Genomic DNA, 23924 nt, shown 5'->3' with positions numbered 1-23924 from the left:
CTTTTGCCACCACTGTTTCTGTCGTTCTCATTCCTCTTACATTTTAAAAGCACTGAACAGAAAAGTTATGACTCCCATGGAGGAGAGCAGGTCTCGAGTTCATGGCTGTGTATCTCCTGTTACCTAGGAGCCTTTATAATCGATCGGTTTGGTTTTCTGTTAGACATCTTCACGTCCCCTATCCTGTAAAGCAAATGCCCTGACCTGCTTCCTGATTCTGCAAAATAATTGCTTCCAATCTGCTTTTCTGATCTTTGCTGCACCCTCTCTATTTCCATACAGCTAACTCTGTCTTGGGGCTTTCTTTTCCAAGTTTTCATCTGTAATACTATTTTTATGTCAGATTCCAGGAGCATTTTCTCACCATGGGGGTTCCATGCTGAAGGTGCTTTCTGCGGGGCTGGTGTGCAATGAAGCATGAATTGGTATTGTTTTGCACAGATCTCTGTAGGGAAGCACCAGGGAAGATGATAAAGCCCCAGCAAGTTGAGGTTGCAGAGAGCAGAGCTGGTGGCAGTGCTTGGAAGCAAGGACTTCACTGTTCTACTTTGTGTTCAGTGATTTCAGGCATTGCAGGTTACAGAGAAGAGAAGCGGAAAAGGAATAAATGGTCACTTTGCTCATATGTGGAAGATCTGAATCAAGTTGGTATGTTGGGTTTAGATGCCCAGGAAGCTCTGTATTCAGAGCTGAAGAAAGCTCTCCGACTGAAGCGTCCAAGAAAAGTTCAGGATCTCCTGTAGTTTCAGAAAACAACAAGAATTGCAGTATGCATTGAACAGCCTTGCTGATCAAGTCTGAGTTTGCCATAGTTATGACAGGAGCAAAATTGCCAGGGGTGTTCAGAAGACCTATTGAAAACTGGGCTGCAGCTTGGAAAAACAATAGAAGACACACGTCTTTTTCGGTTTTTTGAAATATCCCTCTTATTCTGCTGTTTCCATTAAGGATTCATTTCTTACAGCGAAGTCTAGGAATTAAGTGCCCTGGGCTCTGGAATAGTTCTTTTCCTAAGGGAGCCATGCTGTTCAGGTTTAGAGGGGATGGGCCTAACTCTAAGCAGAAAATCCTCCTACCACACAATTCAGGAATTCTGTGGTAAACACTGGAAAAGAACTGTATTAGTGCAGCAGAAGCTAGGAGGAGCATGCTGGGCGCCTTTCAGCTCAGCCAGGCGAATGGAGGTCTCACCAAACAACATCTAGACCCTGCTGATGCACTGCACATGTTAGCTATCCTTCCCCACAAGAAATAGTCCAGTGCTTTTTCTATAAGAAATACTCTAGTTCTCCAGATGCAAGTGAAAGGGGTGACACTCTTTTTGGCCTGTAAAGGTTTTCCCTCTGATAAAAAAACTTAATCACAGCTGGGTTACTTTAAGTGCTTATTTGTGTTTTCCAGCCTATGTCCTTCCAGTGAAAGTGGAGATGGAGATGATGATTCAGCAATATGAGAAGGCAAAGGTTATTCAAGATGAGCAGCTGGAAAGACTAACCCAGATCTGCCAAGAACAAGGGGTAAAGTTCAGTTATGTCTTTCTTTACGCATAGCTTGTCATGGCAAATCAAACAGTTCATGTACTTTGCTGCAAGTTAAGGTTTGTGAAGTATCCCTAGGACTTCTAGTGTAAGGTGACAGGTCTCGGTGTTAAGGAAGTATTAGCCGCAGCCAGGCTATCGTCAGCATGCTATTTGTGAAACAGCAGTTGTCTCCCTCTGCTGCTGTGCTTTTGTTTTTTAAGGTGAGGAAAACAAAAGTATGAAATAGAAAAAAGAGTGCTTCCAGTGTGTAATTAACTGATTGAGGAAAGATAGCTAGACATGATACAAAGAACATGCCAAAGTGATTGCTGCTGTTGGCTGTATTAGCAGTTGCAGATATATTAAGGCCATATTCCTAGGAAAAGTATATGCAGTTGAAAGCTAATGAATCTCCCTGCTTTAAATGCAGAATGCAGCTTCCCTGTAGGTCAGAGACTCTTTTGGCAGATTCAAAATGTTGCAATAGAAGCTTCTAGTTCCTGGAACCAAGTCAAGATTTAAGACTTTTCCCAGGCCCCCAAATGTTGAGTGATTCAGTCTTTTGAGGTAAGGGAAGGTAAAGCTTAAAATATCTCAAATTAATACCTTCACATGAAAAACACATAAACCCACTGTTTTTGGGCAATGAGCCAGGAGTTTTTGCAGTTTGTCTCATGCAAATGAGTTCTTGAATAGCTTAACTTAAAGTAGAAACCAGGGATACCGGGGATGCATGTTGAGGCCCACCCTAGGTGGGCGTTCAGGTAACCGTCAAACCACAGCAGAATGATTGCCCAAGTGACTTGTTTCTTGTGTCAGTTGTAAGGGTAACTGTGAGGTGTCCAAATAAATCCTGGAGATTTCTAGCTTCAGTTCCCACTTCCCACTTGTGGTAGGTGCTTTTCAAATACAAAAATGAGGAGACTTGTAAGTCTGAATGGCTTAATCAGTCAAAAAGTTGACAGGCCTGAGCAGACAGGAGGAGAGGCAACTTGTCCCCGAACAGACCAACAGCCCAAAAGGTACATAATCTGAAGCAGAGATTTAGGTGCCCACATTTTACCGAGGAAGCTAAATACTGATGCTTTCAGAAGTATTTTAAGTCCCCAAATGGCTTTTTAGATTTAGTTCCAGGTCTCCGGGGTCTCAGCCTAGGATGCTGCAATGAACTCTTGGTAGTGTTAGGTTGTCTTGTCTGTGTGATGAATTTCAAAGACCTGTTGACATTGTGTGTCATTTCATAGCACTGTTTTAGAGAGTCTCTCATGTTAACCGTAACCAATTCCTAAAATTTAGGCTTGACTTTTGCCAAAAATTAGTTTCTTCCAACTGTCTAAGTATCTTCAATGGCAAAACTTCAATCCTCTTCATGATGGCTTTGCACAGTGTTATTGATTCATGGCTCTGTCATGGTTGTGAAAAGAACTAGGAAATGGTATATACCCCATTTTACAGGGGAGGGATTATTCTTTGACCAAATGCACTAGGCAAATCAATGATTTCTGGACTTCTGTTGCAGTATTTTGTCTGTCAGACAGACAACTATTAGGCTAAAGTTCTTGACAGTCATACATTTGAAAACACTGAATTGTAGGAAATGTATTGTGCAGCCAGATAACACTCTCAATCTCTAGACAATTTAAGGTGTTATTTCATAGCCTTTGAATAAAGGTGGACTCATCCCAGGTGGGGTTCAGGAGCAGCTTTTGCTGCTCTCCATTCTCATCCATATACTTCTTATCTGCATTCCCGGCTTGCAAAACATCTGAGCATAGTAGCCCTAATCTGAGCTCTGATGGTTACAGCATAGCTGTACATCAAGCACAAAGAAATACTGCATTGGTAGATGAGTAAATCTGTGAAAACAAAGCAGGTTCTCTCCTAGCTTTCAAGTGTCATCAGCTATGGAAAAATAGGGATTATAGAAAAATGACAGCATGCTAATCCTTCTTATTTTACTGTCCTGGCTGCCTGCCAAACAAATGTCTCAGCTGTATAATATGAGGTAAATGTACTAATTTGCTACAGTTAGCAACGTAAGACATTGACACAAGTACTGCATCTTTCCTTTGTAAATTATTAGCTTCATAATTCAGTCAGGAACAACTTATCAGCATTATAATATTCACATTAACATTGTGTACAGTATCTGGTGGGAAAAATGTCTCCTAATGGTATTTAATGTCTAAAATTCTGCCAGTTTTTTTGCTTTTTCATTTTATCATCTTTTCTGACCTTTTTAAGGATGGCTTGTTTGTGGCATTTGTGTGCATCCCTGTGTTTTTGGGTGAAGGTTTGCCTCAGCAGTCTGGCTGTTCCCAAATCTGGAGTGCTGGCCACAAGGGATTCCAGTCTGCTGTGTGTGTGGTGCCATGTCTGGCATGGCAGATAGGATGGCTGGCAGTGGCCTGTAGGGGTTGACCTGTTGCCTCTAATACATGCTGGGACATACCAGTGCCAGCCCAAGTAGGAAGAACGGGCAAGCCACCATGGTTGCCTACACCCCAGTAGTGGATGTAGATACTGATTCATTGTGAGGCTGCATCTTTGTGATCACACTGATGATTTGAGTTTACTTGATAATTATAGACAGGGCTGAAAACATTCCTGTCAGAAAGTCCCAACACTTTCTTTTCTGAGATCCTGTGTTCAGTTTCTTACTGCTTTGCCGCTTATCAGGCAATTGGGATTGAAATTCTCAAAGTCTGGCATCTTCTGCAGATGAAATTAATTTTGAACGTTTCAGACAAAATATTCATTATTTCTGAAGAGAAACTGGGGAAAAAGTATTAGCCTGTTTTGTTCAAGATTTAAAACCAAAATAATTGGTGGCCAGTTCTCTGAGAAGTCCCATGCCTTCCTGTTTTGAAGCTGGTACTTAACACATGACAGGCAAAACCGAGAGTTCCTGCTTTAAAAAAATAAATGCAGGAAAGATGCAACCTCCCTTCATCATACTTTTTGAAATCTGTTTCTTTTGTCAGTTGTACATTTTTTTTGGCCAGTGATAGGGTATCACAACTATAAAGTACATTTCCATTCCTAAATGACATTAGAGACATACTTCTGCAAACATGAAAACTCTTTCCAGATGTTGATTTTTGGCTAGCCATACATGTGAAAACCAGAATATGTTTTATAACTTAGAGTTGCATGGACTACTGCTTTGTTCTCTGTAGTACCCCACTGAAACTGTTTGAGTAGTTTGCAGTTTTATTTATTGTCCATTGGCCAAGAAAGAAGTCATTGAAAGGGAGTGGAGCATGAGGGTAGTCAAGGCAGAAAATACTGAAAGGGCTGAGGTGGCTGTATAGGACTTCACAAAACATGAGAAACGTTAACAATCACAGTAGCAGGGATTTCTAAAAATGGGTAAAGGTAAAAGGTAAAAAAGTTTCACTGAAATTACTGTGAAAAACATGAAGAGTATTTTGCTGATGGTATTGTTTTATCAGAATAACTTAAATTGAAAAACAGAGTTCCAAAATTTCATTAACAATGTGAATTCCAGTCAGGGAAGTTGCTTTTTTCCTCTGGAATCACCTGTAAAGGAATTTCCACTTCTGATAATAGATATACTTATGTGATATTTTCTGCTTAACTTTCACAAGAGTCATTCAGCTGAGTACAGTCCAGCCAAGACTCTGTATTCAGCCTTATCGCAGGAGCTCCTTTTCTGTCAGCTTCTATAGAACTGGGAGTTTCATCATTCTCAAAGCTGCAACTACTATGGAAATTATAATTTTTATCTTGGAATATAATTTGTCCAACAGCTGCTAGTTTAATGACAGGGCTATTTAGCTGGTAAAATTACCTATCGGAGGAATAACTTATGTTATCCTTTTGCAATAATTTTAATTTATTTCAAACTACCAGTCATTTTCTTGGTGAATGGAAGGCAGCCAAGGTCATCCCGTGTTTCATTCTGTCCGTAAATCATTAGTTTGCAACTGTCTCCTGATTTTTATTGTTACCAACAATGGCTAAACTAATGGAAATAAACATTGGATTGTATCCCAGTGGCAGATGAGTTTTAGGGCAGGGCATTCTGTACAGACAGCACTAATAGAATTGAGCAAAGTTATTGCTCCTGCATTAGACACGAATAAGCTTCTGGCTAAAATGTTCATTGATCTCTCTGAAACTATGTCAATCATACTCCGTTGCTAGGCCATTAAAGGGAAGTACTGTATGATTCACTGCTAAGCCCCTTTTTGAGTCTTACATGCATGTTGTATAATATCTGATAGGGTGGGTGGCACATTTTATAAAACCAGGCATGTAAACTAAGATGTTGTCTAGAGCTTTGGGTAGGTCTCTGTCATTTTACCTGCTTATAAATAATCACCTGATGCATTCTTTGAGTGAGGAGATGCAGAGGTTGCCCCATAGTTCTTTCTGGTTTGTTTCCTGCCAAAATGTTGCGAAGTTTGTGCAACAAGAGGACATGTAACAAATTTTGAACGAACTTAAGTAAGTTTAAACTTACCATCAATTAACTTTCTATTCATGCCTGACAATCTACTCATACAGATGGTCTCATATAAGAATCTCCCTTTTTTTTCTTGGTATTTTCACATTAGCCACCTGTATTACACATTTATCGCTGTCTTCAGCTCCCTTATGGGCAGGTGTAGCCAGGCTCTTCTCAGAGGTGCAGGGTGTCAGTACCCAAGCTTGGAATGTGATACAAGAACAAACATTTTTGCTAGAATGATCAGGCACTGGAGCAGATTGCTGGGGAGGTTGTGGTGTATACAACCTTGGAGATAATCACAACTTGACAGGACAGGCTTCTAGCAACCTGAGCTAAGCGGACTTGCTTTAAGTGGGTTGTTGGACTAGATGACCCTCACAGGTCCATTTCAGCCTAGATTAGCTGTGAGACTATGTAGTTTTCAAATATATTTTTTCTATTGCAAAGTATGTTGGAACTTACTGATAAAGGAACCCACCAGAAGCTACCAAAGTACATGTAGTTAAAAGATGATGAATATCATAGGTATCCTGGTAAATAATGTCAGTAGCAGTCTCAATTGGGCCAGTGCTCAGGTTGTAACTATCTTGGGTCAGGAGAGGGTTTACCTTACTCTCCTTGATAGCAACAAGTTCTCTTTCACACAACAGCATTATTTGCCTGCTGGCGCTCTGTGGTATTTACAAGGTTCTTAACACAGAGCTGATACCTATGAGTAAGCCTTAATTTAAACAGATCAAAGCATGTTTTGTAAGTTTATATGCTTTTTTCTTTTTTTTCCCCTCATGGTATGCATAATGTTCATCCTTCCTTAGAGGCTGAAGGAAGGATGGTCTACCTGAAAGCATGCAACATGGTTTTCTCAGTACAGCTCTTCTGCAGTACTCTGTGTTAGGAAGGCTCAGGTCTACATTCAGATAGCTACATCAGCTCCTACTGCAAATAGAAATTTCATGTGTTTAACTTGGCCCAGAATTTTTACTTAAAAAGACTGTTACGTTTTATACCTTTTAATGATTTATTTAACCTGCCCTGGACTGTATGACATGCAGTCAGAGCAATCTCATTAGCTCTTTTACACATTAGAACTGCCCGAGGTCAGTGTTCAATATAATGTTCGATAGATACAAGCACCTACAACATAATTTGCTTGTGCAGTCTCTCATTGAATTATGCCCATAAGGAACACCCACTTCTCTTAGACTTAACCTTTGTTTTTAGTGGGTTGCTTTTAGTGGCTAAAACTGTATTCCAGTTTCTACAATATCTTGGGATAATTTTAAAGTAATAATTGGAAATAATTAATACTAAACTGATTTCCTGAGTAGATGCATGCCTTTTGTGAGCAAATACCAGTTTCTTGTTTAACTTTTCCTAGGTATTTTATTGAACATCCTTTCATTTTCTTAAATCGATCCTTAGGATAAACTGTGATTATTTTTTTTTTCATCCCACCCAGTCCCTTTTTGAACATGCTAGAGACTCAGATTTTGGGTTTGCATTTGAATGCAGTATATTGGGTTGGGGTTTGGCTCTATCTTATGCTCTGCATCTGTAACAGGGTTACAGTTCTGCATCTCTGTGGAGCACGTACAGATGACTTTGCATCAGTAACAGTGAACGTGGGAGTGAGACGAACAGCATTATCAAAATAAATACCCTCTTCTCTGTCAATAAAAAAAATAAATTAGTTACGCAACAGTATTTCATTCCAGCTTTCTACTGTTTTAATGACTTATATAGACTTTAGGGCAAACATAAATGGGACCTGGAAGCTGATCATCTGAGGTAATGAAAAAGTGGAAGGGAGAGCCTGTGATAATTAGCTGCAGCTGTGTTGGGTTTGTAGGCAACATCAGTTTCTGCTGTTATCTTTCTGAACATCTCTGGGCGCTGCTATTCACCTTGCACGTGTTGCTGAAGTCCAGAGCACTGTGCTGCTTTACTGTGCCTAGGAATTCAATTTCCATATCTGCTCTTGACATTCTCATGTTCAGTTCTGGACTGCAGACTTGCTGAACTAGCTGCGTTAATAGCTGAAAGTAAGACAAGCATGTGGATTGTGTTTGCGGCTAGCAATAAAAGAGGGGTCGCATATCACTTATAACGTTGCAAGTCCTGCATACCTTCTTATCCTCAGGCAGTGGATGAGGGAAGCGTTGCGTGAGCCAAGACATCAGGTCTGGGTTCTGGTTCCTGCTGCTAGAATGTGCCATTGTGCGCCCGTCCCCGGCAGGTGTGCTCCGGCTGCGCGGCCGGGTTGCAGCTCTGCCTCCGGCCGCCAGGGGGCAGCAGAGCCCCTCCTGGGTGGCGTCCGGCGGCGCTGGCCGAGCCCGGGAACCGCGAAGGCGGCTGCTGCGCGGAGCCCCTGCCCCGTGCTGCGCGGCCGGAGTCAACCGAGGCAGGCATTTCTCCCACTTAAATAGGAAATAAAGACTTGTTTGTATAAAGTGTAGCTGTCCGGAGTGGTGATCCCAGCAGTGGTTGCAGACTGCTGCTTTGTCCGGCGTGCCAGGCTCAATAGTTCGTAGCTTGATGGCATTGGCAGAGCCGAATTGAACAATAATATTTATGAGCTCATCTGTTAAAAACTGGATGGCCGTGGAGAAGTTAAAGATTTACAATAATCTGTGGATATTTGGAAATGCTTGCTTTATCAAATAGAACATGTAAGTGGCCATCAGAAGGTCTGGTCTTTTACCCCATTTTTCACCGTGGCAGGAAGGTTCACCCAATGTGCTTCCTTTTTTATATCTGTAAAATGCAGCGATGCCCTTCAAGCTTTTGATTGTTACGATTTTTAGCCAATCTTTGTAAATGCTTAAGCTGGTTAAATTGGGTGTGAGGCAGAACTACAGTTGTTGAGCTGACTTTTAGGTAGCTTTATCTATCTGTGTTACAAAATACCTGCTAATTCTTTTGTCTTCCGTGAAGAAAAAAAAATCATATCCTGCCTCTAGGCCAGAATTAAGCATTTCGGTTGCAATATTTCTTTTTCTGACACACAAGAATGTTTTTGAAGGATGAAATGTAGAAAAACAGTAATGATGCCTAATTCTTAATGCCTTTTAGTTGAGCTAAACAAGTACATATGGTCAGGCAATATTTTTTTTAAAAAAAACCTCCAGACTTATTTTTTGCCTATCGTGTTTGAGTGCATTTCTTCCTTTAAATCAAGGGAGTGTCCGAAAGGGTATCTTTCTCCTTTGAAAAGTGAAATATGAGATATTTTAGGATTTACGAGTTTTTTTCATGTCAAAGGTAAAACCTGAAGTTCTCTGTGTTGTAAAGCTGAACTTGAGACAGTCCTTTCACGACTGAATGACACACGTTGGCACCTCTGGTATGGCAAAGGCACGTTAAGCCTCAGGAAGCTTAGGGCTGGCTGGGAGAAGTTAGCACTACCAGTTTGCTGCTGCTTCGTAGCTGACAGGTTAACACAAAACCCGCCCGCTGGGATGTGCCATAGAGGTTTCACTGAGGGAATCAAGGAGCAGGGCTGTATTTTGCTGGTACTACCTGATACTCTGGCTGCCGCTGTCAGAGAACCTTTAGTTAAGAGCAGTGAGCGTTTCATGCAGCCAGCTGTCTGCAGCTGCCAGACTTCTGCCCACTGATTTCAAGTCAGAGGAAAAGCTCTGTGCTTTGTTAGGTCCCTGGTTTAGGTGATTTGAATATGACCTGGAAAGCTTAAACTGCCCTCTTGCTCTTTAGATTTGAGTCTCGCAGTGGGCCTTCCAGTTGCTGTAGTTCTTTCCCTTATGCTCTGGAAAGCAGATAGTCTCCAGATGTGGCAAACGGGAATCCCTTTTTCTTTCTAAAATCTGTGGAAATTCTGTCTTGTTTCAACTCCAGTTGCTTACACAGCTTGGAGCAACGGCTGCTGCTCTGCAGCATGCCTGGGGTTTGTGCCATGTCTGGTGTGGACCGTGGTGGAACAAACTAGGTCTGCTGGTGGATTCCAAAATCTGACAGCGAAGTAGATTTGAGTCAGCATCTGAGAGGCAAGAGCCAGAACCAGATTCATTTAACCTACATGCTGTTACACACCAGTTTTCAAGCATCGAGGTGCTAATTCCATCTCTGTTGTAAATGCAGAGTGACAGGTGCAGTGTGGCTCGCTGTAGCATCATGCTCTCTGATGGCTTTTCAGGCCTTGAACTATGGGAGGCCCAGCAATGCTAAATTTTAAATGCCTTAGCCTATTACTTGCCTCATTTGCTTTTTGCTCTCAGACTCTCTATAATTAGATATGACTTGGTCACTGCTGTACTACTGATCTTAAAAAGAGTTTAGAACAGAGAAACTGCTATGCAGCCCCATAGCTGTGCTGGATGGCAGAGGGGAAGGACAGTGGGATTTTGTAGTAGTTATATAAGGGTCTCTGCAGAGAAATTATTTTCTTTCTTGCATTGTGGAAGACCTGTGGCTGTCAAACACTAGAGAAACACTGTGTCCATCAATCAGATTGTACTTGGTAGCTTCTGTCTTTTTGTGAGGTGTCTGCTTTATAACACCAGTCATAAGGCAAATCCCCTCTTGACTGCAGAAAATTATTGACTGCTGTGGCTCATATATTTGAGGGGAGTAGCCAGGGAAGTGGCAACCTTCCCCAGGGTTTTGTACACACTGTTGAGTACAGAAGATTCCAAGCTGGAGGAGGACTGTGGTGTCCCTTGCCTAGTTAGTGAGGGAGCACAGTTCTGGGAACTGCTTATAGACTCTCCCTCCGCAGAAATCCTCATTACAAAGTCTAGCAGGTATGGGATGTTTGTCATGAACCTAAATCCCTAAACACCTGTTAAGAGTGGTTTTCTATAAAGATGTCATTTGACTTGGCAGGTAGATTTGTTAAAAATTGTCTAAAATCGTATCTTCAGAATGCAAACGCGCAAAATAGAAGACTAGCACGAGGCAGTCATTATTTGTAGATCGTGAGCAATGGTCCAGCTCACGTGGCTCCGGGAGAGCATCAGCAGCTTGGACTTGCATCCCAGCTTGACCGCATAGTATTTGCTGTGACCAGTCTGTAGCAGTTTAGTGATGAAACGAGTAATAGGTCCCCAACTGAGGAACACAGCCTTCTGGCCATGCTTATATGATATCAGTATGTGGTGTTGTTTTTTCCTCTAGTTTGAAATCAGGCAGCTGAGGGCCCACCTTGCACAGCAAGATTTGGACCTGGCTGCAGAGAGAGAGGCTGCGCTGCAGGTCCCACATGTGCTGAACAAACAGAGCAGCAAGAGATACAAGGTGGTAGCGATTGAAGATTCGGATGATGAAGCCACTGAGAACATCACTGAGTTGCGACCTCCACGAGGTGAGTGCTGCCTGTGCACTGCTACCCGCTGGCACAGCTCCTCCCTTACATGCAGTTATTGAACCCACTGAGTACCTTCACTTTACCAGTGAATTGATTACTTCCCCTGAAGACTGCGTTTCCCCATTTTTCCAAAGGGGCTTCATCTGCTTCAAAGTGGCAGGAGCTGTGGTCTTTGTGAACAGATTCTGAACAGAGCCAATAAAACGACTCGGGAAGAAAATTACTTACGATGTACCTTCCCAGTGTCCTCATGATTATATCCGTCAAATGCTAAAGCAGCAGCAGCCAAATCAGAATTGGCAAAAGGATAATCACTTAGAGGTAAAAGCAGGGAAATTAAGAACACTGCAAGCCAGTTTCAGTCTTTGGCCAGTTGCATTTCTGTGGTTTAAGGAGGACCCATGCGTCAGCTGTGAAGCTTGCCTTGCCTAGAGGCTGTGCTCTCACCAGCTTGCTTAAAACTGCCGATGCTGGACGGCCTGGCTGGGCTTGGACAGGCAGCTCCGGTGCCAGAAGAGGAGTGATGCGCTGGGTAGGCAGCTCCTGCTCAGATGCTGAAGTGCCGTGTGTCCATGGTGAAGAGCAGTCTGTTGTCTGTGAGCTGTCTGTTGGGCAGGCGTGTGGGTCGGGGAGACATCAACAGTTATATTTACTTGGATCCACTTTTATCACACAGGTGCCAGACTAGAATTATTTTGGAAAATACATAGTTCTTCTTCCTGTGATTCCCCCAGCCCTTGCAGTGGAGTGCAGAATGTGTCCTGATGTCAGTAACATTTAATGTAATATTCCAGAGGAGACAACACTTTCTACTTTAGTACTTTTGGATGACTTACCTTGTTTATTTTAGTAGATGATCAGTATGTGAATATATCTGAATAAGAGGTTTGCATGGTATCTTTATTTTGTTCAAACTCCTTAGAATTCAAGGCACAGAAGTACATTAATCAAAAGGTTTAAGAGAAAAAGCTCACCAGACATTTTCAAATGATAATCCTTTCCATTCTCTGCACAGTAATGAAAGCATGTAGAAATTGGTTTTGTTTTTTCCTCTTTATAATATCTAAGCGCTAACCACAGTTCAGCCATTAATTATTCCTGATCTGAAATTGTATTTAAAAGCAGACAGTTGAGCAGACTGCCCCTTAAAATGCATTTCCCCCTTTTTTGTAGTATTTCAGAGGTTTCCCCAGTGGATATATTATAATTTATGCATGTGTTCCTTGAGGGTTACATTTGGAACTGGAGAGTGTTGCACACATTATAAGGAGGCTTGCTGGAATTTTAGTGCTGTGGAGATTCATCTAAAAATTCTAAGGTATTCATTCAAACTTCCAGGTTACCAGAATTACTCATTATTTGTGTCTCCCTGTAAAATGCTGTGCACACATGCAACAAAGTAGACACACAATCTTCAGGATTGATTTCTACGTTCAGCAAATAAGAGGACGTGCATTACTTTACATACTGGCTAAGGTGCAGTTATGTTATCTTTAAATGTTTGTATTGAGTATCCAGAATTTCTGACTCCCGGAAGTCATCTAACTATATCAGAGGAAATATTTTTTGTGCATTGTATCATGTATTACATACAAAGGTTTTGTAGAAGCATTGAGTGCTTGTCTTCAGAAGCTAGATTGGGGTGACTCTATTCTAACAATTGTCCTTTTAAGTTGAATGAGGCAGGAGTTTTACAGAAAAGTACTTCCTACGGTCTTATAGCAAGGGACACCCATCTGTGGTGGTCTACCATCATGGTGAGTTACTGACAAGGGGCCCAGTTAAGACTGCATGAGAGACCACGAACCCAGCAATAACGGGCAGTGCTTTAGTTCACAATCCATGTCACAGTCAATTGAGGCAGATGATTTTGTGTGTTATTTCTGGGATTATTTTGCAAAGGAAAGTAGTAGTAAGCTAACAGGGCTGGGAATCCTGCACTAGTAATGCTGGCTTAGAGATTGCTTCTATGTAAGATACAGGACTTCAGAACCTCAACTAACAGCTTAACAAGGCGGTTATCCCTGGGGAAGATGGATCACGAGCCTGCCCTGCACGGTTCTTCTCCCTCCCCACCTCAGCTGGGTCTTTCTTCTCCAGCTCTGCCAGCACCAGCTTGCACTCCCAGTAATATGCTGGCTATTGCTGCAGCAGCTTTCACATTATCACTTTGCGTTTTCTTCATCTATGCTGTGGCCATTCTGAGCGATAAATGTATCAGCAAAACCAGCGTGTGGTATGTCAGATGGAAGAAGAGCATCTCTTCAGCTGAAGGTGCCTCCATTTGCACAGTGTGGAAGTGGTGTATCTGGCTGGTGTAGGGTCTCCCATCTCCCTACCTGCTCAGGCATGTGAAATACTCCTGAGACATGGCTCTGCAGAGCACAGATGAGTAAGACTTTTCCCGTGGGTCATCGCTGTATCCTCCCGCTTCGCACGTGCTGCAGTGATGCTGGCTGTGCTATCTTCAGGGCTTTCCGCACCACTTGTTCTGCCCGGAACTGTAAGCCACCAGTGTTTTAACTCCTGACTTTTGGGTCAAGGGTTATGTTTTGCAAGTTACCCTGTGTGTCAGACCACACTAGGAATTGCTTTGCATCCATTTTCTCCAAGCTGTGTTTTTCCCCCCTTAAAGATTCCAGAGCGATGACTGCAGTTAATCGTTCTGTATGCCACACGGCATTTGTGAGCTTTGAGAAATATCTGCAGTTGCCTATGACACTGACTGGTTGGAAGAGAAATAAGGGACCCAGTTGCTAATACTGTTAAAAGAAAAGTTACAGTTCAAAGCTACAATTCAACTGTTAGGCAAAACAGGCTCTGTTATGCTGTTCTCTTATGCTCTGGCAGAACATTAGCGCTACATGTAACACCTGAGGGAAGGGTATGGCACAGAATGCACATGTTTGTGCCAAACTTTGTCAGCCTTCAAAAAATCACCGTCTTGGGAGAGCCCTGAATTCTGCCAAACCAGCAAGACTGAGTTGGCTACAGAACATACTGCATGAGAAAATGGGATATTCCATCTCAAGCTAATCTTATTTCCCCGTTCTCTGTTGAACAATGGAAACATTCAGTGCAGAACACTTTACCACAAAGGGGTTATGGAATAAGAAAGCATTGAGACTTTTTACTCATTTCCCTACCTGGGAGTTTTATGGGATAGTGCGTAAGTTAAAGCTCCTCAGGGGCAGCTGCAGCTTGTGCTCTGGTATTTACACTGGATTTTGTGTAGCCATTTACTACAGTGTTCAGTAAAGTAAGTCAGGTAAGCCCAGCATCACATGGTACACAGCACCTGAGGGAATTTGTGTAGACACACGCTGTGGCCTGCCACCAGGAGACTACTGCACGTGCTGGCTGATTTGGTAGCTTTTCAGTACGGTCTTTGCCCACCTTTTCTTCTGCAGATCTCTTTCTCTTTGTATCTGCAGTGCCTTAATTGCCGGTACGAGGCTGGGAGAGGCAAGAGCTGTAGTTAGATGGTCAACAGGCTCTGTGAAAGTGTCCCATAATTTCCCAACTAGTATTTCATGCCTCTTCTTGAGGCTGTACAGCTGTAAGCTGCTTGTGGCCTGGTCAGTCTTGTGCTAGTTCCCTGAATAATGGATTGGTTGCTGCCTCACACACTTCTATCTCCTCAGAGCAGTTCACCAAGAGACCTCCTAACATAGTAGGAATAACTCTGTGGAAAACGTATGCATATGTGGGATTTTCTAATTCATTTAGCTGAAAGCGGGAAATTTTTCACCTTTAACTTTCTTTGAACAGAGATTTTATTTGTTTTGCCAAAAAATTAATCTCCAGAGTGGACAAACATGAAGGCTGAAACACAGGCTTCAGCATGCACATCAGAGAGTACCGTTGCCAACACCAGGAAAGATACGAACTCAAGAGAAGCACACAGCTCTAGGAGCTATAAACCCAGGGCAAAGCTGCGTGCTGCACTGTGAGCACTTCGCTTCTCTCCCTCAGTTTGTAAAGAGCTTAGGATGAAAGTTGTTGCATGTGAATGCACATCAGCATCGCTAATGATTTTTCAGGACCATTGTGGTCAAGGGTGAAAGTTGTTGCATGTGACTGCACATCAGCATCGCTAATGATTTTTCAGGACCATTGTGGTCAGCCTTTCTTTAAGAGCAAGGCAAATGTTCGAAGTGCTGTCATCTTCTTTCTTCTTCCCGAAGATCTTTAACATAATGGCAAATATTATCCTGTCTGTTCATCTCTGAATTATAAAGGGAAGGTTTTTCTTTTGCTGAGTTCTTACCTTGTACAGTATGTAACTGGTCATGGTCAGAATAACATTTAATGTGTTCTGCTCCTTCACAAATCATTTTTAGTGTTTGGTATACAAAGTTCCAGGCTTCAGGGAATGCCAGGTTCACAGTGCCCCATATAGTCATTAATACTTCCTTCCAAAATTTATTATTCTTTAATCTCTCCCATAATATATGAATTAGAGTCCCTAGTGGAATTTCCTCGTTTTCCTGCATATATCATTTCAGTTTTTGAAATTCTACAGCACTGACATAGTTTAAGATTAATATGCCACCCTTCTATTCCTCTGAGCAAGAACTGGATCCTAGCCCTGTTACTTTGTGTCACAGAAAGCTTATTTTAGCTATTCTTAGTCAAACTTTGATTTTTCTGGGGTTAGTGGCAAGTGTCTTGCTTTGGGGGACTGCTGCAATTTATGATCGTGCTTGGAGAAAAGTAAAGCTTGCTCTCCCTGTAGGTACGCACAGTTTTGTAAGCGAAGAAAGTAGGATATTGGGAGGGGAATGTGAAAAAATCTGGAGCTTCAGAGGGCTTCCCTTAAGATTATTCATAAGCTGTCTGAGAAGGCAAAGCAGGGCACTGGGAAGGATTTTGTCAGTTGTTCCTTGCAAGGCAGTCTGAGCTGGCTGAACACTTTTAAACTCTAAGCCAGTCCCTTTGGTGATCATCTGTTGGTGCTCTAAGCGAGCCCTGTTACTGCAGACAATAGATAAAAAATAGTTTATGGTTATTTTCAAATGTTGAAATGTATCTACTTTGAAGCCTACTCCTGTAAGTGGTTATATCTTAAGTGCACTCCACTTCCTGGTTGAAGTCCATGTATCCACGGAAGAGTGAGGATTTGGCTTCTCTGTAGGTGCCTCTTTCAGGCTTTGTGGTTCTCTGTGCACTGATCCTCCAGGCAGGAATCAAAGGAATTAAACCTTAAGCAACACTTACATAAATGTGTATGCAGTTAGTGAAGTTAGGCTCTTGAATTTCACATTCACCAAATGGGTGGAGCAGAAACTTTTCACTTCCAGAAGTGGTGAGCATACAGTCACGCGTGTGAGGTTGAAGTTGTCTCCCATCGTTTAATGTGAAGAGGTGCGAAGACATTGCTGACAGGTATAGGAACACAGAACTTGAATTTTTTCCACTGTCCAAGCATGCAGCCCCTTTCATAATAACCCCTTTCATAAACAGATTGTGGTCCCTGTGACAGCGGTGAAGTATTTTGCCCTTCGCCGCCATTATAACACTGTTCCAGCATCTCGCTTTTCTAAATTATTAGAAATCTTTTCCTAATTCCCAGTCTACATTTATTTGTTGCCAGATTATAACAATTTGGTTTTGAATGCTTTTGCTTAAGTTATTCTTTCCCTGATGTTTACCCAGCATATTATTGTTTTGTTGGTAGCCATATTCTTTCTCAACCTTTGTCTTTCTAGACTCAACAAATGTGGCTATTTTGCAGAGACAGACTCCAGTTCCTCTGTGTTTGCTTCAGGCCGAGTGGAACAAGCCAACTCAGATGTGGATCTGCAGATCCATATTCATAGAGAACAAGGTTGGAAAGAGCACTCAGAGGTCCCCCAGGCCATCCTCTACCCAAAGCCACCCACCATGCCGACACACAGATGTCTTACATCTCAGCCATGCTCAACTCGGCACACAGTGCTCTTGCAGCATGATCTCCTGAAGCGAGGGCCAAAGCCACCCAATTTGCTGTCAGTTAAGGACCTTGGTTTTCTGTTCTGATTTTTCTGTCCCAGCAGTATCTGCTGATAATGGAGCTCCATGGAAATCCATATCCCAGGATTTCCTTCTGCATAACAGCTTCCATCTCAGGGTGATTTCTCACTTAGAACCAGGCTGAACCTGTCGCTCTGTTTCTGTGCAAAGTTAACTTTGACGAATCTTCTCAAGGTGGATTATCCACCTGCTCAGGTATCCATCCAACCTCTGCGGGGACTGGATAGCCATCTGAACGGAACAGTCGTGTGAGTGCTGCAGAATCTGCCTTCAGACGAGAAGCAGGGGAAGTCCCCCGGGACATGCCAGCTGGCTGTGTGTGTTTCCTGTTGGCACAAGCGTTCCGTGTTGCTAGAGGGGAAGGGAGAGAGATCTCCTAGGACCAGCAAAGCAAAGGGGAAAGACTCTGCTCAGGTCATCTTGCACAAGACCAGCAAGGTGAACTTAGAGAGTACAGCACAGCCTGGGGAGCATGGCTGTGCCCTAACAAATGGATGTACAAGTAAGCAGTGAGCTATACTAGGGCTGCTGAGGAGAAGAGGAGGTTCAGTCTGGTTGAGGATTTGGTAATGGTGAAGTTCAGATGGCGAGGATCAGGCAGATCTGGAATGCCAGAGATTGTATGGCAATCTGCGGGGGAAAACTCCCTAGGAAGGTTACAGCTTCTTCACTGGGGACTTTCCCCCACGGATTGCCAGTCAACTCTCACAAACACCTATAGATGTGTTTTTTATGTACGTTACGTTTTCCTTTCTTACTGCAGTACAACGTTGTACTAAAGCTGTGTTCTTTTTGGGCAAAGGCAGGTTGTGGCAGTGTTACTGGCTAGTGTCAGAGCAGCGTAGCTATTTCTAGAAGTGTTAGGCAGATAGTAACTTGATCTCATAGCTTGTGCCTTGAAAAGTCTGCCTGCTCAGAGTGTATTTTAGTGGGTTTTATTGCAAAGTGTATTTTATGCTACTTTTTTTTCCTCAAATGCTTCCAAGAAGACACCAGTAGCAGTGATGGAGGTGAAAGATCTCCTTCTTCAGAAACCTCCTAGAAAAGACCGCTTTCTGGAGGGAAGTCAGGGTAAGACATTACTCTACTTTGAGGACTCACATCCTCAGCGGTAGGCGACACAGCAGAAAAAAATAACCTTCCAGCTGAGAAAATTCAGCTTTGAGAGACAGAAGGCAGTACAGTCAGTGGCAATAAAAATATGAAGCAAAATACTTTACTAATGAAATGTTTTGAAAGAAATCCCTTTTTTTTTAGGCCTCTAATCTTAAAGATCTGCAGATGGTATTGATTGTATGCAAGGGGGTTGCAGACTCATTCACAAAAGTCAGTGATGAAACAAGGTCACTGTTGAGGGATTATAGAACTGAAAGAGAGATCTGCCTTGGTGGAATGTCATTTATGCATTTTGCCAAATTTATTAGGTTTTTATAGGGCCAGGAGAGAGAGATTACAGTGTTGTCTCTTGGGTCAGATGAGATTATATGGGACTGTGTTCTAAACAGTTTATTACTCCCTGAACCATTATAGTGTGTGTCCCGAGTCTTGCAGGAAAAGTAGAGGCAGGTGATTTGAAAACCTTCATCAGACAAAATCCAGTAGCTGTCAGACAGATCCTGACCAAGAAAGACACGTTTATTCAGTAGCAGAGGTTTGGGTAGCAGGCTAAGAGGTGGGGCTTCATCTGACTTTGCTGCACTTACAGCCTCACAGAAGTGGTTGGTTACCGTGTCAGGGAAGGCTGTTTTGTTTTTCGGTTTTGTTTTTATAGGTAGGAGTCTGAGCAGCCTTCCCAACCAGACATTCCCTTCTGCTTAGTGAAAACTCCCGATGATGCTGGAGTCAGATCCACTGTCTATTTGTGGTCCCACGTTAATCTGCTGCCTCCTCATACAGTTACGTACTTGCTGTCTTCCACTAGTAGGTGACGCAGTTCCAGGTGTCTCATTTTGACATTCTTATGGACCACAGAGGACGGCCTGTCTCTGCTCGTTCCTTCTCCTGCCCAGCAAAACCTTCTCTCAGCTGAATTCCTCCATAGTGCTCCTGCATATCTTAATGCTTCCCATCACTCTTGCTTTCCAGGGAAGAGTGCGGAACCATCCTTGTTCACCACAGGTTAGGATGGGTTTTCACGTGGGGAAGAGCTGCCTCTTCCCACTCTACCTTCTCAGGTCACAACTATTGGGCCTTCGTCACCAGATCTGTCACTGTATCTCCTGGGGATAAAGGCTTTCAGTGGGTATGTGTAGACGTGGCACTTAGGGACATGTTTGGTGGCAGTGTTAGGTTTGCAGTTGGACTCAATGATCTTAAAGGTCTTCTCTAACCTAAATAAATGATTTTGTGATTCCTCCTGGTGCATGTAGCAAAGGATCCCAATCACCATCCATAGACATTTTCCTAAGATTGCCATTTCCAGAGGAAATAAGAGGGAAATGCTTTTTCTTTCTACTTGTTGCCAGTTCATTAATTTCCTACGAAAACCATTTCAACACTGTTATGGTCAAAGACTTTTAAATGGAAAGTTTATCTTCTGGAAAAGGAAGTGCAGGTAATGTTGCAGTGTATCTGAAGAGGTGGGTTTATTTCTAGGAAAATCAAGTCTTCTGGATCCTGAAAATACCAGGGTGGCAGAAACAAGAAAAAAAAATGTTTTAAAAAAACAGGGAAACTATGAAAAATGAAACTAAAATACACTTGACAGCAGAAAACGCTATGTAGAATTTAAATAATACAAGCAATCTGCCCCTCCTGTAGAAACTGGTCGCCCCTGCTTGCTCATGCGAGCTTCCTGCATGCCACCAGCTGCAAATGTCGTTGCACTCCTGACCCTGCTGGACTGCGGCACGACCTTGTCTCATTGTATGTCAGCATAAAGTACTTAAGCAGTGTTCCGCAGTAATGTGTAGTGCTGTACTTTTTATATATTTTATATGCACAAATAGTTGCTTTCAGTTGTATATTTGTGGCAGTTTTTTTAAACTGCTTGCCTTCAGCAATCTAGAATTTAATGAGAGATAACTGCAATTGTTTGTAGCCTTTTATGCCCAAAGCAGCTGAGACTCCCATATGGCTAAGATGAGTTTGTTAATAGTCAGTTTGCTTTAAGGTAATGATTCAGAAACTTAATCTGTTTTTAAAATATTTATTCTGCCACTGTTATTCCATTACTCTTCATTGTTTTTTATTAATAAGAAACTATTTGAGGTAAAAATATATGTATATTATATTTTACATACACATGGGTATATTTTTAAATATATATATATTATTTATAGATAAATAGATAAGCAATGTCAAACCATTACAGTAATAAGGCCATCACAATAACATTGAAGGGGGCAGCCAGGCAGCTCTCCCGATCTTGGGTGCAAGTGGTCGCACGCACAGCCATGACGGCTGGTGACTTTGCTCACCGCTCAGAGGCTCTGAGCAGGTGCGTTACGGCGTTTCCTCTGCAGGTGTTGAGCAGTGGCCTCTGCTGATATGACGAGTGGTCTGGATCTCCTCGCTAAATTGGCTTGAAAGCAGCTGATGGGTTTGAAAATCATGCCCTGGTACATTCTGTTGGTTGACAGCGGACAGCCGGGCAGTAAGTGTGTGCCATCCCAAGGAAGACTTGATTTGCGCCTTGCCGTAAGACATGAGAAGCAGATGAATAACTTTTCCAAGTCATTTTCTGTCTTTGGTGCAAAGCATCCCTCTTGGCATTTGGGGCAGATTTTGAGGAGAGCCAAGGGAAACGAGCACCCAGACCCCCAGTCGCTGCCCGGAGTGCGCTGTGTGCGCTTTTGGCAGGTGATGAGGAGGGGCAACCCCCACATGCAGAAGGTGCCAGAACATGCCCTCATCCAGGGCAAACTAGTTCTGTTTTCGAATTAGGCTCTTAACTTAAATATGCTGGAAGTGCATCACCAGAAGCACAGCTAGGCAGGTATTTTCTGACGGTAGCTGAAGGTTCCACGCCTGGATCTATACAGGCTGGCAGGTTTGGTGGCATTTAGAGTATAAATCATGCATGATTGAAATGAAGTGTATTTTAGTAGCGGGTAGCTGAAAAGCCTTGCAATGTACTCCTAATTCAGCGGCATTGCCTTGAGCTGCTCTGAGGCCTCTTTTGTAAACTCAGACATTAGCACAAAGCACACCTCTGACTGCAGGCATTTAAAGATCAACAAGGGCCAAAAAAGCTTTTAAGATCCAATGAAACCAGGAAAACCACCATGTTGCCTTTCAGTGTCAGGTTAGATTGCCTTCTTACGAGTGCAGCTATTTCAGGTACAGAGTGCTTGGTGGTTTGGGTCATGTTGTGTGGAGAAAGTGTTCCCCAGAAAACATCTGTTTCTTTCACCTGCAAACCGCAATGTGCTGTGAAGAGGCAGGACTGTAGCCACACAGACCCAGGGGGATGAAGGAAATCTGGCTCAAAGGGATGAGCATGGTTCTCTGAAACATGGTATCAAAAAGAGCACTTAAAAGGAGAAGATGCTTTTAGAGTGCGCCATAGACCGCAGATTGGGCAGGTCAGGTTGCTTGTAAGCTTGACGTTCTTCCTCGATTGCCGGTACTGTCTTCCTAGCAGCATTATTTGCATTCTGCTCAGAATTGCATTAAGAGGAGTTTGTTATTTTCTTTTTCAGTGCCTTAAAGTGTCCTGTGTTCTGTAGGGTCACAGGAAATCCCACTGTCATCTGCAGCACCTAAAAGCTGTCTGTGCTATATAGCTGCTGCTCTCCCTTTTGTGTCACGTCTTCATGTCTGTCTGACCGTTATGGACGTTCAGGTGTAGCTCTCATGTACATACCACACCCCTGACTCGTAAAAATCTTTATGGTATGTTTTAAGCCAACAGATAATGTGATGTTAATGTTATGCTATTTATTACACATGTATGAGTAATATACAATGAAGTAACTCTGTATTCTTTCTGAATGGAAAAAAAAAAAGACATTATTTTTAGAATTATGGATTTACCATTAAAACTACGTGGATATACAAATGCTGGAGAGCTGGCTTCTCTGGCTCTCTTTTTAGACAACTCGGTGGCGTAACTGTACAGCAGTTACCAGTTACAACTGTAACACCTGTGCTGGTGCCTGCGGTTCAGCCCATCGGGGTAAAGGCCAGCTCCGTCCTGGGGGAGGGGAGGGCCCTGCAGCCAGAAAAAGGCCAGTGTTAGGCTCGGCTTTCCAGGTGGCGAGAAGCTGGGCCGGGGCAACTGGTCAGCCCTGCGTCACTCTCTGGAAAGGTCCAGAGCATGTGTTCTGTGGAACCCAGCACGCCTCATTCCCAGGCTGCTGCCATAAAGAACCGCAATAAATGATAACCCTTATTTTGGCTGCAGCCACGGGGTGGGTGGGGTGTGTTGCCAAATCACACCTGTTCTGACCTAAAAACACACAAAAGGTGGTGCTCCGGGCGTGCAGAGCAGAGGAGAGCCTTTAACAGGGTGGGGTTTCAACCCCTTAATCAAATAAATGGTTTTCTAACAGCTGCCTTTCTGTTTTTCCAGAGGATGACATGAATAATTACATCAGTCGATACTACAATGAGCCTAGCAGTGGTAAGTTTTGCTGGAAAATGTAACTGTGAACTGCTTTTTTGCATTGTGCTGTGTGCTGTAAACCAGGCGAGACCGAACGATGGCGTAGATCCATCCTGGACGTGAAACCCACCGTGGCATCTCTTGGTTTGCTCCGTGCAAGTTTGTATTAAAAGGAATTTTCTGAAGGTTGAAGGACCACAGGTTTGCTCTTGCTGAAGGCAACGGTTTGGAGAGCTGGGAGAGGTTAGTTCCCCCCCGCTGGGCTGCCCAGTCTGCAGGGCGGTGCAGATGGGCCCGAGAGTGAGCAGCATGGACAAAAAACCCGAAAAGATGTGGGGAGTTGGCTTCGCCCAGCACCGTGCTGGGAACCCTTCTGCCAGGTTAAACCGAGTGGCACGAAGCCCCTGCGGCCGCGCGGCCCCTGACCTGAGCTCAGGCGGCCACCCCGGCAGCGGCCCGGCGGGGGGGGGGGGTGGGCAGCGGCCTGGTGGGGCTGCCCCGGGGGGGGAGGGGTGGACGGCTGGAGCAGCACGGTAAGCGCACGCTGGGCAGGCGTGTACATGCCTCCCCCCTTCAGTTACCTGAAATGTCATGTACGTACGTACATATGTGTGTGTGTGTGTGTACGTGTAATGTATTATATAGATTCTCCTATATACATAGGGCTCTATTAGAAGTGTGTCTGCATATACATGTACATATAGAGAAGATAGGTATATATGTGTATACATGTAAGTATAATATTATATGCATCTATTCCATATATATACCCCTATATAGATAGTATGTATACACAAAGTAGAACAGACACATATAAAAAGATACATATATATGAGGATGTATCTGTGTATAATCTATATATATTATATATATATAAATGTGTGTGTATATGTGTATGCATATAAAGCAATTATGTATTACAGGTGTATATCCCACATATATGCACAAAGGCAGAAGTAACAATATGAACATATGAGCATAATGTATCATATATGTATCTCCATACATATATCCCCATATATATGACATTATATATGTATA

The 23924-nt window shown here is 43.1% G+C and overlaps 1 protein-coding gene across 5 annotated transcripts in view; it reads left to right on the top strand.

The window, feature by feature from the left end:
- The window catches only part of TMEM266 (transmembrane protein 266), an 86497-nt gene that overhangs the window by 59925 nt on the left and 2648 nt on the right, over window positions 1-23924 (top strand). For all 5 annotated transcript variants that reach the window (XM_055805738.1, XM_055805745.1, XM_055805718.1 and 2 more), the window contains 3 exons: window positions 1402-1517; window positions 11131-11317; window positions 22851-22901. In XM_055805738.1, the coding sequence (XP_055661713.1) occupies window positions 1402-1517; window positions 11131-11317; window positions 22851-22901 (354 nt within the window). The remainder of the gene's footprint in view (window positions 1-1401; window positions 1518-11130; window positions 11318-22850; window positions 22902-23924) is intronic.

The sequence above is a fragment of the Falco peregrinus genome, chromosome 1 (genome assembly GCF_023634155.1).
Source record: "Falco peregrinus isolate bFalPer1 chromosome 1, bFalPer1.pri, whole genome shotgun sequence".
In the NCBI taxonomy this organism is placed as follows: domain Eukaryota; kingdom Metazoa; phylum Chordata; class Aves; order Falconiformes; family Falconidae; genus Falco; species Falco peregrinus.
This window is presented reverse-complemented; position numbering and strand designations above follow the sequence as displayed.